The sequence below is a fragment of the Tupaia chinensis genome, unplaced genomic scaffold, assembly GCF_000334495.1.
Source record: "Tupaia chinensis unplaced genomic scaffold, TupChi_1.0 Scaffold000346_1, whole genome shotgun sequence".
Lineage (NCBI taxonomy): Eukaryota > Metazoa > Chordata > Mammalia > Scandentia > Tupaiidae > Tupaia > Tupaia belangeri.
Window position 1 is genome coordinate 3,863,477 of NW_006159840.1, and position 17,318 is coordinate 3,880,794.

The 17,318-nt window shown below is 37.8% G+C and overlaps 1 protein-coding gene across 1 annotated transcript in view; it reads left to right on the top strand.

Annotated features, from left to right (window-relative positions):
* Positions 1-341: 341 nt before the first annotated feature.
* The window catches only part of QKI (QKI, KH domain containing RNA binding), a gene marked incomplete at its 5' end in the record, with an annotated part of 132,455 nt that continues 115,478 nt past the window's right edge, over positions 342-17,318 (top strand). The window contains 1 exon segment of the mRNA XM_014589247.2: positions 342-484. Within this exon segment, the coding sequence (XP_014444733.1) occupies positions 342-484 (143 nt within the window).

The following is a 17,318-nucleotide window of genomic DNA, read 5'->3' on the forward strand; positions in this document are numbered from 1 at the left end:
GTTATTTGACTGGAGCTATCATTTGGACTGGCCTCATGTAGGCATAGGGAAATAAGGTAAAATAACAAGTGTGTGTCATACTGGTTAAGCATTCAGGTTCTGAAGTTAGTTTAAATAAGATAGGTTATTTGGTTGGCATAAATTTGATTTGTGGTAGAAATTAATAAGGCTATAGTCCTATTGAACGTGGACTTAACCCAGAGAATGACAGAATAGGTTAGTAGTTCTTGACTTGAATTTTAGCACTTTATTAATCAAATCCTTCCCTGCCCTCCCCCTCCCCACCGGATTAGCAAGAATATTTTTTTGTCTAACACATTTAAAATTTTTACTTTCAACAGAAATTAGCAGAGTACGGAAAGACATGTACAATGACACATTAAATGGCAGTACAGAAAAAAGGAGTGCAGAGTTGCCTGATGCTGTGGGACCTATTGTTCAGTTACAAGAGAAACTTTATGTGCCTGTAAAAGAATACCCAGATGTAAGTATATTTTGTTGCTTTATTCAATATATTTTTTCTGCTTCATATGCTTGGGAAGGGATATATTTGATGGTAAATACTTAAGCATCATCAACCACTTTAAAAACAATTCATGTTGAAGGGCTGGAGATACAAATAATTTGTCATGAATAATTTTAAAAATTTCAAAATATGTTTCTAATGGATTGTGGTTATGTCACTTTTGGAAATGCACATGGTTAAGATTGTTTCAGATTTCATGAGGCCAGGTATCATGGAAAGAGCTTTGGCCTGAATTCAAACAACACCAAGTACGAGTCTTTGCTCATCTTTAATCAGATCTCAGAGAAGCCACACCTTGGGCCACATCATTCTTTCTGTAGAATGAAGGTGTTGGACTGTAAGGTTCCTTTCAGCTCTAAAATTTTTATCAAAACTACTGTTTGTGATCTCATTTTTTTTAAACTTTAGTTTATTGCTTAATTATTTTCTCTCAGAATCCTTTTGCAAATAATCTCCCTGTCCTATACCAGGTAATTTCTAACTAACCTAGACTTTGCCTTTTGATACAAAGCCCTACATGATGCTGTCAGTTCTGTTTCTTTCATCTCATCTTAATGATTTCCTCTTTTTCACTATACTGTAATCACTTGGCCTTCTCTTGGCTTTTAGAAAAATCACATTCATTACTAGCCTTAGGGACCTGTATGTTAGCTGTAGCTTGATCTCTACTGTCCAGATTCTTTTTACCATTAAGATTGTAGCTTAATGTCAGTCACTTCAGAGAAGCCACTGCTGGCCATTTTATCTAAAGGCATCTGGTTACTCATTGTTTCACATAATTTTCTTTTTCCTCTGCAACAATACTTGTTATTTGGTATTTTTCTTGATTGTTTATTTTTCTGTACCTCCCCAGGTATAGAATGCAAGGTACAAAAAACAAGAACCTTGGTTGTTTAGTGCTGTATCACCCAAAATACTGGCACAGAAGAGGAATCTATTACCTATGAATGAATAAAGGAAAAGCAGTGGCTTTTTTGTTAGGTTTCAGAGGACTTCTCTGAAAGCGAATGAAAGGAGGAATTGATATTATAAGGTCAAAAATGTGATGTGTGCTCCAAGATTTTTTGGTTGCTGGTCTGCAGATGGGAAATAAAATACTTACATTGGATTAATGGGAAAAAGTTTTTATAAAGTGGTCTCCCCTTGTTGGTGGTTTTGTTTTCCACAGTTTGAGTAACCTTGTACGGTCAACTGTTGGTATGGTACAGTGGGATATTTTAAGAAAGACTATATTCACATAACTTGTATGTCAGTATGTTGCTGTAATTGTTCTGTTTTATTGTTAACTATTACTATGCCTAATTTATAAATTAAACTTTTATCACAGAGTCTGGTACTATGGTTTCAGGTGTTCACTGGGAGTCTTAGAATGTATTCCTCCTATGGATTAGGGGAAACCGGTATTTTATAATTTGCATTTCTAAGACATATTTTTAAAGCTTGTGTATTTTTTGATATGTATTTTGTTGGAAGATTATTGAGTAATACAAAGAATTAAAGGCATAGCTAGAAAACCAAGCTTCATATAAGGCAAGAGCCAGGCTATCTCTGAGAATTTTAGCAGTAGGCATTTATGAACCTTCTCTATTGAAAGCCTTGCTCTTAACCTAGGTTGGCATCAGTGCCTTCCAAAGTTTATGTTCAACTTTTTGATTCTTAGAAGTGTTTTGATCTGTTTTCCTATGACTAGGAAGAGATGTTACCTGCTACCATGGGCCTGCCCTGGGGATTGTGATTATTCCTAGAAATGAGAAAATATGATTTGGGCAGCTCCTCCAGTTGGGGTCTACTGTTTGGTGTTCAGAATCCCCTGAAAGATGTCATACTTCTCATCTACTTGTTTAAATCCTAAAGCAATAGTCATTAACATAGAATAAGACCATAGTAAGATTTTGATAGAGAGTAAACCTTGATCTTTTTGTTGCATCTCTTTAAAAAGCTAAACAAAATCCATTCAGGGAAGGGATATTTATGTTGCATTATTTTAAAAACATATGTTCTATATAGCCTTATTTATTAAGACCTGGATCCAGAGGGCACCATTTATTATATTGTTTTCCTTCTTCCACCAGTTGTGACTCATTGGCAGAGAGAGTGTGGCTGATGGTTAACATTGTCTAGATAGCTGGTTCTCAAAATGTGGATCATGGTTTCTGTACGTCCTAGGTACTTATAATTACTTGTCCACATCTTGTCCTAGTCAAGTTAAATCAGAAACTCTGGAGAGAGATATAAGCAGTCTGCCTTTTACTGAGCCCTGTAGATGATTCTGATACATGCTAAGATTTGAAATCGCTGCTCTTATTTTATTTGTCAGAGTGAGCCAGACTACCAGGTAAGTGATTGTGAATATGGTCATTTTGTCAGGCATCATTTCAGGAGGTAGGTAGAGTGGTTAACTCAACAGTGTTTCAGTGGAGGGGGCATTTCAGTAGAAGAGATAGACAGTGAACAAATATTGGCTTGTTGGAAAAGTCATGACATACTTTTCTTTTTTAAGAATTATTTTATTGTACATATGTATGTATGTATGTATGTATTTAAATTTGACCAGAGAAGGAGAGAACAAGAGAAAAGGAGAGGGAAAGTGACTAAGCAAGTCGCTGAGTCTGGGACTCAAACCACTGTTGGTTGTGTGGGAGTCCAGTGCCCTTAACCACCATGTTACCTGCCATCCCCCATGACATATTTTTCTATGCAAAAAAAATGGATCATGACCTTTCTGATGACCATATACTTTTGGGTAGAGTCAATACTGTGAAGAAACATAAAATAGGGTAAACTGATGATTGATGACTCTGTGTGGGGGAAGGTGTTTATATTTATGGGTAATCAAAGAAATAATTTCTTATAAGATGATGGGAATGGAAAGATAAGAACAGAGTGATGGAGAAGAAGGCATGAAAATCATCTGGGAAAAAACTTTTCTAGTCGAGTGAACAGCAAGTGCATAGGGACTCAGGTCTGAACCTGCTTCGGAGGTGTGCCAAGACAGGAGAGTTTAGAGTAAGCAGAAGGGCCATGTTATGTAGAGCCTGGGAGTCTCTCTAGGAATTTTGGACACTATTTGAATGAAATGGGAAGCCATCCCAATATTTTGAGGAATGAGAAAAGCTCTGGGTAATGGTGGAAGCAGGGAGACTAGTTAGGAGGCAGGGAAGGGGACTTGAGCAAGAGAAATTGAGGGGACATTAATTCTGCATGCATTTCTATTTTAGAACCCATAGGATTTGCTGCTAGATTAGATAAAGAGGTGTTAGTGAAAGTTAGGGATGGCCCTGAGGTTTTGATCAGTTGCAGTAGTGAAATTGCCAGTTCCTGAGATAGGAAAGGGTGAGACATAGGGTATGATTTGGGGAAAGTGGGTAGTCAGCACTTCTAATTCCACAGTGTTATGTTTGAAGTCAGACATCCCGATGTAGGGGTATCAAGTAGGCAGATGGATGTATGAGTTTGGGGTTACCTTCTTAGCATCTAAAAATGTCTATTTTAATCACAGTTTTTAAATTAGAAATGTAGCTGAAATTCATAGGAGAGAAGTATAAGTGAGTACTAACTTTTGTGGTCTATATTAGGAAGCTTATCTTTAAAAAATTGAATAGTATTAAAAATGAAACAAGGGAAGCTGTCAGATTTTATCAGTATGGGAAAAGATTTTTTTAACATAAAAAGTACTTTTATATTTTTCTTTCTCTTAGTTACTTAGTTCATTGTTTTATCTATAATGCCAATTTCATAAATAAGTATAAAAATAAAAAATAAATGTCATTAAAGTAATTTAGTCTGTGAATAAGAGTCACCTCTTAAAATCTGGTTGAAACAGGACTGAAAATAAACAAATGGTTCTGCTTTAAAATTAATTGAGAAAATTTTTATTGAGTCTTTTCTATATGTTATCACCATTTTAAAAGGTAGAAGGTTAATGGTAAAGAAGAGACCTCTGGCTTTAGGATGTTTGCATCTGAGAGAAAAGGGCATTCTTTTCTTCCATTCTAGGGGCCCGTGTAGACTTCATGTTGGGATATAAACAGAAATCACCTGCTATATTCCTCGACCCCCTTTGCTAAGTTGTAGGAACTTCTCAAGCAAATGCAACTATAAAAATGCTGCCTCAGAAAAAAATTAAGGGGAAAAGATTAATTTCAGAAATATGAATTAGATACTGGCTATATGATACACATATGCACTCTTCTTACCCTTACTTTTTCTTCATGTTATTAATACATCTTGGAGATCATTCAGAATGCCTCTCTTCCTCCATGCCCATGTGAATATAAGCTTCATTTTGTGGGTGAATGTATCATACTAGTTAATAATAAAATAATCTGTTCAGAGGGACAGCTTTAGCAGAAGCTATCCAGAAGTATGAACTTAGAACCATACTCTTGGCTAGCTTGGCTACTTGTTTGGATACTTTGGCAGATGGCGTTTTTGCTGCTCAGTTTCTTCATCTGTAATAGAGGTATTAAGTCTCTTACAGGGTTATGAGGACTGACTGTATTTGTATGTGTAAAGCACTTGGAAATGCCCTTATGTAAGTGTTCATCAGAATGTAAGCTCTAGAAGTTTACAGTCTTTTTCCTGCCGGCTTCCAATACGCTGGTAGGTGCACAATAGCATTTAGCTGCACATATTTGTTTGAAACTAATTATTTCAAATATTGCTAAACATTTTTAAAAACCTGGTATCTTTTGCATTTGCACATTACTCTAGAAGACAGTTTTAAGCTGGAAGGGGTGTTTTAAGTTTGGCTGTACAGTGCTCTGGGACTGATTTAATTGTAAGAAAGCCTTAAATTCAGTGTCTGAGAAATGAAGTAATACTATTAATATATACTGCCCTTCATATTGTTTTTGAACTGTTGGCTTGATGATGTGAGAATGAAAAGTTAATATGAAGAGCATGTTGAAATGTGTTGGTTTTTTTTTTTCCACAATTAATATTTACTTATATTTATTAAGAAAGCAGACTTTGGGCTGATGCTGTAGCCTAGTGTTAAAAGAGTTGGATTCCTCATGACCAATTCAAATCCTGGCCCAGATGTTTTAAAAAACACACCAGATGTGTGTTTGTGTGTGCCCATCCCAAATCTAAGCAGAATGGAAAAATGGAGGATAGACTGTGGTGTGATGATGCCCCATTGGGAACACTTTCTCCCTTTTATCTCCCTTTCTCTGGCAAGTGCACATGCCCCTCTGGAAATTTAAAAAAAAAAAAAAAGGATTTGCTGGATCTCGATTGTATGCAAAGCGTATCCTAGAGATAGGGATGTTAATTCAGTTGAAAAAAATCTTTGAGGTTGTCATAATAGTGGATTTTTGAGTCAGACAGATACAGGTTTTGAATACTGGTTTACTAATAATCCTTACTGATGTCAACAGTGGCCACAATAGTGCTTCAAAATAAAATACCCTAAAAGCACAGTGGCTTAAAATAATGAGGGTTTTTTTTTGTTGTTTTTGTTTTTCTCTGTCTATGGATACCAGAGCCAAGCAGCACTGAAGCATGCGTAAGGCCTCTGCTCCTCTCCTATCTGCTAGCATTCCATTAACCCAGTGATTCTCACCTGGGGGCAGTTTTACATCTAGGGACATTATGTCTGGAAATAATTATTGGTTGCCAAAGCTTGAGAGAAAGAGTACTATTGACAACTGGTGAGTAGACACTGGGGATACTGCTAAACACCCTACAGTTCCCCCTCACCCCATCAAGGAATTTTTCTGTCCCGAATGTCAATGTTGAGGTTGAGAATCCCTGTAGTAACCATATCAAATCACTGTCCACAACGCGAAGGGAACTGAAATAAATAATCCCTGAAAAATAGATTATCATATTGGTTTTGAACATGTGTTAACTATTTAGGATGTATTTCTTTGTATATAAAGTTATAAGATCTAATTGTTATGTAAATAACGATAAATATGTGGCACCCAGAAAAGCAATGAATGTGATCATGAACAAGAAAAAAAAATCCAATTATTGAAGGAGCACATAGTCTTGTATGAAAGATGAATGATACTGAGTTATGGGGACCAGCAGGTGGTGTAGTAGGTAAGGTAGTGAACTTCCACATTCTGACCACAGTTTGGATTTGGGCCCAGCAGCTTGAAAATCATGCAGGAGAATGAAGGAGAAGGGATTGTGGCATGGATATCCTCCCTGGAAGATGATTTCTCACTTTCCCTCTCTGTCTCTGACTTTCTTTGTCAAGTGCATTTGCTCTATGGTAAAAACCTTTAAAAAAATTTGAGTTAAATGTCAGACTTAACACTATTCTTACATTTACCATGTATTCATGAAACTGTAGACGTGATTAAAGATTAAAGAAACATTTAAACTATCCAGCTGGTAATTTGGTCTGTTAAGTTGGAATCCATGAAGATCTTATAAATGTTGTACAAGTGGAGTTAACTCTGGTTGATGTAAAAAAAAAAAAGTGTTAGGTTTCATATGAATTGGTAATAATCTTGTCATTAAATTACCTAGTTATCAATTTTGAGTTGTTAAAAGTTGTTTTATAGGATCTGTCAGAATAGTAGATAAGTTCCAAATATTGGCACTAGTCTACCTATTAGGATATTCTGTCGTCCCACATGTACAGAATGGATTAGATTGATGAACTGATTGCTTGGGAAATGGATTTGCCAATAAAATTTTAGTGAGTTTTTTTTTTGTTGTTGTTGTTAGGATTTTATGGGAAGGAAGCTGGCATTTTTGTTAGGTTTTCGTTTCAAAAATGGGTTTTAAATTTTGTGTGGTTTCCTTAAAAACATCTCTTGAATATAGGCCATTGTGGTGACATACACTGTCAAAAGGCTTGTAAGATGGATAAAAGTCTTTTAAAGTTTTTTCTCCCCAGCTTGTAGGATTATAGCCTGGCAACTATAATTAATAGTTTAAGTTTATAATGTTATCCACAATACTCTCTGCAGTCTGTTTTACAACAGTAATTTATATTACTGGGAGAGCATGAGTTGTAAGTTTCTATTTTCTTGGGTTCGCAGATAAAATATGGCTAGTCATAGTTACTGAGTTAGTATAGTGTGGTTTAGTAATGTTCTTTCACTTTGCAAGATTGGCACCTGCAATTGGCTGTTGAGCTGGCATTTATTTTGGAGGGATTATAAGAAGAGAGGTCAGTGAAGTTAGTTATCTTTCCTTAGGTGTTCCTTTGACTATTGTGGCTTTCTTATGGCGTTCAAGGATTAACCAAGAGCCTTTAGGAGTCTTGATAAAAACGGCTTTCACCTTTGTTCTTATTCATAACAACTGGATGTTAAATCCAAATTTAACCAGTAGTCTCCTTTTTCAGTACCTTGGTTAACTCTTCATTTTTTCCTTGACATGAGTGAAGATACAGTGTTTGATTTTTTTTGGAGAGGTTTTTGCTATAGGGCGCGTGCACTCACCAGACGGACAGAGACAGAAAGAGAGACAGAAAGTGAGAAATCACCCCCCAGGGGGGATGGTCACACCGCAATCCCTTCGCCTCCATTCTCCTCTCGGGATCTTGGGCATGCACGCACATGCACTCGGTGTGAGTGTTAAGCCATTGGGTTCAGGACGCGAACTGCGGTGGACTACGTGGGAGTCCAGCAACATAGCCATTACGCTAACTGCTGGTTCCCAAGATACAGTGTTTTAAAAAATAAGATCTATGTGTCTCTCTTTGATAGTTTTTTGTAGGAAATCAATTAAAGATAGCTTTTCTAATAATATTAGCATGTATTTTTATTGAATGGAGTTTTGAATTGTTTCAAATTATGAATTAACCTGTTGGGGCTAAAATTTAGCATAATGATTTGATAATGGGAAACATACTTAAAAAGTTTGTGGAAAAGACATGAAAAAATTACACATGTGATTTCAAAGTTTTTTTTTTTTTTCCCCCATCAAAATAAACACACTGGAGCCAGCAGGTGGCAGAGTGGTTAAGGTGCTGGACTCCCACATGACTGTGGTTTGAGTCTCAGACCCAGCGGCTTAAAAATCACACCAGGTATGGGTCAGTATATGCCCAAAATCCCTAGAGGAGAAAGGATTGTGGCGTGGCCATTCCCTCTAGGGGATGGGTTCTCATTTTCTCTGTCTCTGAACGTCTCTGTCTCCTTTTCATCAAACATACCCACACCCTGTGACAAAAACAAACAGACAAAAAACAAAATTCTGATACTTTAATTTCAGTTTTCCATGTACTTTTTAAAGTCCCCTTTGTATAGGGCATCTCCTTAGGGAAACTTGTTGCTGACTTAGAACTTCAACCAGATTAATTTAGTGGAGGTCAGTTTCATGATTTTGTTTTGAAGTATTCCTTTTTATTTCACATTATAAGGTTATATTGAGAGCCTGTTGTATACCAAACATATAATAAGGTGCTTATGGCTTGGAATATACTAACACTATTAGGTTGTTAGTAGATATTATTCCAGAAAGATTTTTCAAGACAGTTTGAAAGCAGTAAATTTGGTTTTTCCCAGTGTTTCCGTTTTAACAATTTCTTGAAAAACCTTCTTAGAGTCTTAAAAATCAGGTGCTTTCTTTCAGAAGTAACTTATTATTTAAAAGGAACCAATACACAGAAAAACAAACTAAAAGATAGAGTTAATTTTTAGGGAAGAATTGTTTCTTGTAAACCTATGTTTCCGAGTGAGGGTCACCCTGCTTCTTGGTGCTATCCGTATTCTAGAAACATTGAGCTGTTTCTGATAGTAATTAAAGAACAGCATAAGGTGCTGGTCTGCTGTCAACCCATCTTGAGAGAACAGTGTTTCTTGGAGCTTAGTGAAGCAGTTAATAATAGAGTCTTCCTAATCCTAACACTTTGCTCTCCCTAGATTGACAAAGAAATGGGCTGTGAAAGAGTCAAAGATGATACCATCTATCTTGGTACCTAAATTCACTTTGTCAGTGAATGAAAAAATAGTGTCTTTTTTTTAAAACTATTTTTAATTGACACATACTTGTATATACTTATAGGATACAGTATTTTTTTCTTTTTAAATATGAATACTGTGATCGTAGGGTAAAGCATTTCCATTATGTCATTGTTGGGAACATTCAAACTCCTCTGTATTAGCTGTTTTGAAATACACAATAAATTGTTAACTGAGGTCATCTTACTGTGCTGTAAACCACTAGAATTTACTCCTCTTATCTGACTCCTGTATCCTTTAACCCCAGTATCTCTTTACCTGCTCCCTACTCCCACTCTTTCTAGCTCTAGTAACCACTATTGTATTCTCCACTTCTGTGAGGTCAACTATTTTCATTTCCATGTATGAGTTCAAACATGAGGTATTTCCTTTTTGTATGTGGCTTATTTAAATTAATCTGACATATTCCAGGCTTATCCTGTTGCCTTGAATGACAGCATTTCATTCTTTTTACTGATGGAATAGTATTCCATGTGCACATATGCCATTTCATTGATCCATTTGTCTGTTAATGGGTACTCAGGTTAATTCCATATCTTACACTTACACCCTTTTTTATTTCATTTTGTCTGAACAAAAAAATTACCTTAGTTTTTGAGAGAATCTGCCATAGATTTACCATAGGGATGTTGAAATTGAACTTGCAGTTATTAGCCATGGAATTAAATTATTTCATTGGAAAATGTCTTAATAACCCAGCCCTTTAGAACAAAATAGTTTGTAAATAATTTAAGGACTTCCTAAAATATAGTTTTGAGTACCCTAAAAAACTGCTTTTCCTTAAGTCCAAAATCTGTATCTTCACCAGTAACCTAGCTATCATGAACTTGACAATCTCCTTGTGTTAACTTAATATGATAGTTTTTAATTTATTGTTTGGTAAAGAATTAAGTTAAAAAATGTATCTGTATTACAATGTTTAGAGTTATAGGACAGTGATTATTTTTACTAATTTCTTGTCTTTTTACTTGAAAGATGGTATGTAAACAGTATAAAATTGACATTGTAAAAGCAAATTAAAACAAAAAAGTAAACAAAATTTTAAAGAATTAGTTCTCCCAAATCCCTTCTGACCAACTGGATCAAGGTAGGAGGCCATCTGCAATGTGTGGCCTGTGTTTCACTCCCTCTCTCACAGCCCTTGTCCACCTCTCCCACCCCATGCCTGTTACTTGAAGGAAGCGACTTTCTACCCTCCAGGTGCTTTGTTTTGCCTCCCATTTCCCCCCACACCCCTCAATCCAGCCTGAGCAAAAGAGGAGGCTGGCTGCCAGGCAATGGGCAGTGCATGACTTATGCTTTACTACTTCATGTCCTGCCTACCCAGCTAAACCCCCAACCAAATTGGGGCTGAAAAGTTTGGGAAAGGAGCCAACTCCCTGAAAATACTGCAGCTCTAGAGGAATTATCCTCCACCCCATCCTCTAGAGTAGAAAAAGGAGAGAACCCTCTGAAATTCTGAACCTCCAAACTCTCTCTGTGAGTTCCAGCACTTCCACCTCCAAAAGAATGCAGAAATATGACATGGAGCTAACACACACCATAGGGCAGTGCACAACGGCAGAAACCTATGCAAAAATATTAGGAAAAAGTGAATACTTCACCAGATGCCTAAAAATCAAAGCAGAGCCCCCAGAAATATGAGGAGACCAGCTGCTATCTCTCCCTCAAAGGGCATAATAACTTTCCACCATTGGAAAGAACACAGGAAATCATAGAAATGTCAGAAAAAGAATTCAGAATATTCATTGTAGTAAAACTCAATGAGATGTAAGAGAAATCATATATCCAGTTCCAGGAAATGAAAACATTATTCTGTGACTTGAAGGAGGAATTCCATAAAGAGATAAGACACCCTAAAAAAAGAATCAAACAGTTCTGGAAATGAAGAACACAATATAGGAAATCAGAACCTCCCTTGAATGTATTAATCCATGAGGAATGTCCATGATGCTCAAATTAATTTAGATTGCGATTTCGGTCAAATTGCTAGTGACATTCGTCACAGGCCTTGAATAAGAAAACCTCCATTTTAGTCCAAGCCACCAAAAAAGAATGGAAAAAACTTTTACAAATGAGGACAATAGGGGCCAACAGGTGGCATGGTGCTTAAAGCGCTGCGTTCCCACATGGCCAACCACAGTTCAAATCCCGGACCTGCGGCTTGACTTCTCATTTTCCTTCTCTCTAGCTGGTCAAATTTTAAATAATAATAATAATAAATAAAATTAAATAAATAATTCTTTAGGAAAAATGAGGACAAAATGCAGGAAATTCTAGATACCATTAAGAATGACATTATCCTTCAAATGACTTCAAAACTACTGCAGAAATTGAGACCAGAATAAAAAGATTTATTGAAACTAATGATAATGAACATATGACTCTTCAGAATCTTTGGGATGCAGTGAAATCAGCCAGTTGTTAGAGGGAAATTTACAGCAGTTGATGCTCACAAGAAAAAAATAGAAAGGTGGCACATAAATAAAAAGCTGTGTTTTTGAGAGGATAAACAAAAATTGGCACTCTATTAGCTAGACTGTTCAAGAAAAACAGATAAAAGAATCAGATAAATGAGATTAGGAATGAAGCCAGTACTATTATTAAGGACATATCAGAAGTAGAAATAGTGGGACCAGCAGTTGGCATAATGGCTATGTCGCTGGACTCCCACGTAGTCGACCATGGTTTGGGTCCTGGACCCGGTGGCTTAAACTCACGCTGAGCGCGTGTGCGTGCGTGCCCAAGATCCCGAGAGGAGAATGGAGGAGAAGGGATTGCGGTGTGGCCATCCCCCCTGGGGGGTGATTTCTTGCTTTCTGTCTCTTTGTTTCTCTCTCTCTGTCTGGTGAGCACACGTGCCCTATAGCAAAAAAACTCTCCAAAAAAAAAAAAGAAATAGAAATAGTTATGAGAAAATATTATGAATGACTGTATAACAGCAAAGTAAAGGTCATGTATGAAATGGAGAATTTCTTAGACACATACAAGTTGTCTAAATTGAACCAGGAAGAAATAGATTCCCTGAGTAGACAAGTAACAAGCAGGGAGATTGGATCATTGGAGATTAGGTGATAAATCTCGCAACAAGGAAAAGTCCAGATTTTGATGATGTCACTTGTGCATTTTATAATACTTTCAAAAAAGTCGATCCTAATTCTCTTCAGGCTATATCTAAAGATCCAAAAAAGAAGGAACCATTCTATACTCACTCTATGAAGCCTCCATTATCTTTTTTTTTTTTTTTTCCCCTCCCCTGTGTCTCCGCCTCCCTTCTGCCTAGCAGGTCCTGGGACCCCCTCTCCTCCGGCTCCTCTCCTCCTCAGGGTGGTGACACAGGGCTATCCTGAGTTTGCAACTGCCACCTGCTGTTCCATCTGGAAGAGCAGCTGCCCCTTCTACAGCGAGCTGCAAGGCTCGAGTGCTCACAGCCCAGATGAAGTCCACCACACAGCCTGACCCTGGGCTGGTGGGAGGCTGGAGTGGACGGGACAGGCCAAGGCAGGACAGGAGGGACAGCTACTCTAGGGCTGGAGCCACTCCGGCCAGGCAGGCAGGCACAGACGGCCCCTGTGGGTGGGGCTCCGTGGGTCAGGTCAGCTCAGCCCAGCCCAGGCCTCCATTATCTTGATACCAAAAGCAGACAAAGATGTAACAGAAAAAAACTACTGACCAGTATCTCCGATGAATACAGATGCAGAAACCCACAACTAGGAACTATTAAACAGAATCTAACAGCAAGCACGTCAAAAAGATATACACCATTACCAGGTAAGCTTTATCTCAGGGATGCAAGATTGCTTTAACATATGCAAAGCAGTAACTGTAATAGATCATATTAACAGAGGGAAAAGATAAGAACATAAGATCATATCAATTGATCCAGAAAAATCATGTGACAAAAATACCAATACCCTTTCTCGATTAGCACTGTTGGCAAAAATACGTTTAGAAGAGACATTTCTCAACATAATAAGAGTGATATACCACAACCCCATTGCTAATGTAATACTAAGTGGAGAAAAGCAAAAGGCTTTCCCACTCAAAAGTGGAACAAGACATAGTGCTAGAAGTCTTAGCCAACATAATCAGATAAGAGAGTAAAATAAAAAGCATTTGAGTAGGAAGAGAAGCTTAGGTAGTCCCTATTTGTAGATTATATGATCATGTAAATAGAAAACCCAAAAGAGTCCACTCAAAATTCCTAAAACTGATAGAAAATCAGTATACAAAAATCTATAGCATTTTTATACACCAGTAAGGACCAAACAGAATTGAAGAAAGAAGTCCCATTTACATTAGCTACAAAAGAAAATACATAGGAGTAAACCTAACCAAAGAAGTGTAAGACCTCTACAAGGGAAAGTATGAAACACTGAAAAAGGAAAATTGAACATGATCCCCCTCCCCCCCCAAAAAAAAGAAAGACATTGCTTGTTCTTGGATGGAAAGAATCATTATAATTAAAATGTCAGTTCTGTTCACATTAATGTACAGATTCAGTTATCAGTGACATTTTTCACAGAAATAGAGTGCTCAAAATTATCTGGAATAACAAACAAAAAAACCTGTATCGCTAGGGTGGTACTGCGAAAAAGAGTAAAGTAGGAGGCATCTGACTACCTGACCTCCAAATATATTACAAAGGTGTGATAATTAAAACAGCATGCTGCTAACACAGAAACAGATATACAGACCAGTGGAACAGAATAGAGAATCTAGGAATAATCCCCCAATCGTACAGCCAGCTGACCTTTGACAAAGGGCACAAGACAATGCAGTGGAGAAAAGAAAGTCATTTCAACAAATACTGCTGGAAGAACTGGTTATCCACCCACAAAACAGTGAAACTGGACCCTTATCTCTCACTGTTAACCCTAGGACTCAAAAATGGATTAAAAAAATTTAAATACGAAGTCTCAAAAGCTGTCGGTGGAAAACACAGGGGAAACTCTTGAAGATATTATAGTAGGTGATTATTATTACTATTTTTTTTGAGAGTTTTTTATTTTTCTCGCTATAAGACGCGTGCGCTCGCCAGACAGACAGAGACATAGAGACAAAAGCGAGAAATCACCCCCCAGGGGGGATGGTCACGCCACAATCCCTTCTCCTCCATTCTCCTCTCGGGATCTTGGGGCACGCATGCACATGCGCCCGGCGTGAGTTCTAAGCCACTGGGTCTGCGAACCGTGGTCGACTATGTGGGAGTCCAGCGACATAGCCATTACGCTAACTGCTGGTTCCCAGTAGGTGATTATTTTAAAAATAAGGTTAATAAAGGATGGGCAATAATCCCCAAAATTCACAAGTGGGACTACATCAAACTAAAAAGCTTCTACACAGCAAAGGAAATAATAAATAGAGTGAACAGATAACCCACAGAATGGGAGAACATATTTGCAAGATGTGCTTCAGATAAGGAATTGACAACCAAAATACATAGGGAACTCAAGCAGCTCACCTACTCCACCCCCCAAAAAAAAAATTTAAAGAAGAGAAAATTAACTGAACAGACAACCCTCTAAGAAAGACATATGAATGGCCAGGATGCATACAAACAATGTTCATCATCTTTTTCATAAAGCAAATACAGATCAAAACAACAATGAGAACCAGTTACCTTCCGTTAGAATGGCTTATGATAAAATAAATAATGACAAGTGCTGGTGAGGTTGTGGTGAGAATGGAGCCCTCTTGCACTGTTGGTAGGAATGTAATTTGGTACAGCCACTGTGGAAAACAATAAGGAGGTGCCTCAACAACCTACAAATAGAATTAACCATATGACCTATTAATCCCACTCCTTGATATTTACCTTAAGGACAGGAAAGCACTCAGCTGGGAACATCACTTGCACTTCTATGTCTTTCCAGCATTATTTGCAGTTGCAAAGACCTGGAATCAACATAAGTGCCCACTAACTGATTATTAGGTTGAAAAATTGTGGCACATATAATTTATATAATGCTGTTCAGCCTAAAGAAACAGTGAGACACTACTTCAAAATGGTTGCTTAAGTAAGACTTAACCATTCTGTGAAGTAAACCATACTTTGAAAGACAGTATGTCTCCGCTCAATATGTACCGAATGTCTGCAAAACTGGAAAGATCTGAAGATACGATACAGGGAGACTATGCGTTGATAACAGAGTCTTTAAGGGAGAGGAGTGCACAGTGAGGGGTGGATGGCAGGGGCAAAGGGAAGAAACATGTAACAAACCCAAGAATGTAAAATTGTCTATTGGAAATGATGTATATGGTAATAATCCTTGATTTGATTGTTAAAAATAATTAAATTATAACATTTAAAAAAGTATAATTATAAACATGAAAGTTAAAAAGAAGATCCACATATAAAACTGCAAAATTTCAGCATCTTTTTTTCTTTTTTTTTTGGAAGAGGGAGGATTTCTGGTATAGGGCATGTGTGCTTGCTAGAGAGAAAGTGAGAACTCACCCCCGCGGGTGTGTGTGTGTGTGTGTGGGGGGGGGTGGGTGGCCCTCGGGGAGATGCCACGCTACAATTCCTTCTCCTCCGTTCTCCTTTTGAGATTTGGAGCACGCATGCATATATATCTGGCATGAGTTTAAGCCACCAGGTCCGGGACTCGAATTGTGATTGACTGCATGGGAGTCCCGCAATATAATAACCCTTATGCCATCTGCTGATTCCCATATTTTTTTTTTTTTAATTCTAGAAATGTTTTGTGTGTGCTCTATACTAGGAACAGGCCACAGGATTAAGAAAAGGCATAGTCTTTACTTTTGTGGTACTGCTACAGCCACAAGTTCAGGTAGAGCATAATGTGGACCTAAACAAAGATAATTGCAATTGAAATGAAGAGAAATAAATTAAGTAGTGAAAATCCTGAGATTTATTAATCTGTTACATATGGAGATGAAGAGGGTGAGAGCACTTTTTTGGTGTTTTCTGGTTCCATTTATTGAGAGTAAAGAATATAGGAATAGGAGACAATCTTACTGCATTTGTGAATAGCCACTTACATTGCTTCCTTATCTTGGCCTTGTGAATAATGCTGCAGTGGACAGAGGGGGCAGACATCTTTGACATACTGATTTCATTACTTTTGGATAAATATTCAGAAGTAAGAATAATGGACCATATGGTAGCTTTATTTATTTATTTATTTTTGAGAAGTTTTTGCTATAGGGCGCGCACGCCCTTGCCAGAAAGAGAAAGATGGAGAAATAGAAAGCGAGAAATCAGCCCCCAGGGGGAATGGCCACGCCACAATCCCTTCTCCTCCCTTCTGCTCTCCGGATCTTGGGCACGCATGCACACGCACCCCGTGTGAGTTTTAAGCCACCGGGTCCAGGACTTGAACTGCAGTCGACCACATGGGAGTCCAGCGACATAGCCATTATGCTAACTGCTGGTCCTACTACATACTGTTTTGATTACCGGCTTTGTTACAGACTTGAAATCAGAAATTGATACCTCCAGCTTTGTTCCTTCTCAGGATTCCTTTGACTGTTTTGGGGTTTCTCTCTCTCTCTCTCTCTCTCTCTTTTTTTTTTTTTTAATTCTTTTTTCTTTTTTTGATTCCATAGAAATTTTAAGAGTGTTCTTCCCTTTTTTTATACTTTTTTTTTTTTCCATAAAGTGCACGTGCCCACTGAAGAGAGAGAAAATGAGAAATACCCATGGGGGGCGGGGGGGACCTACCCCACAATCCCTTCTTTATTCTGCTCTGAGGACCTCAGGCATGTATGCACACATGACTGGAGTGTCCTTCAGACTGCCCAGTCGTGATTCCAACCATAGAGTCAGTCGTGGTCTTCAACACATTGTGCACCAAGCCATCCACTGGCCCCAGGAGGGTTTTTTTTTTTTT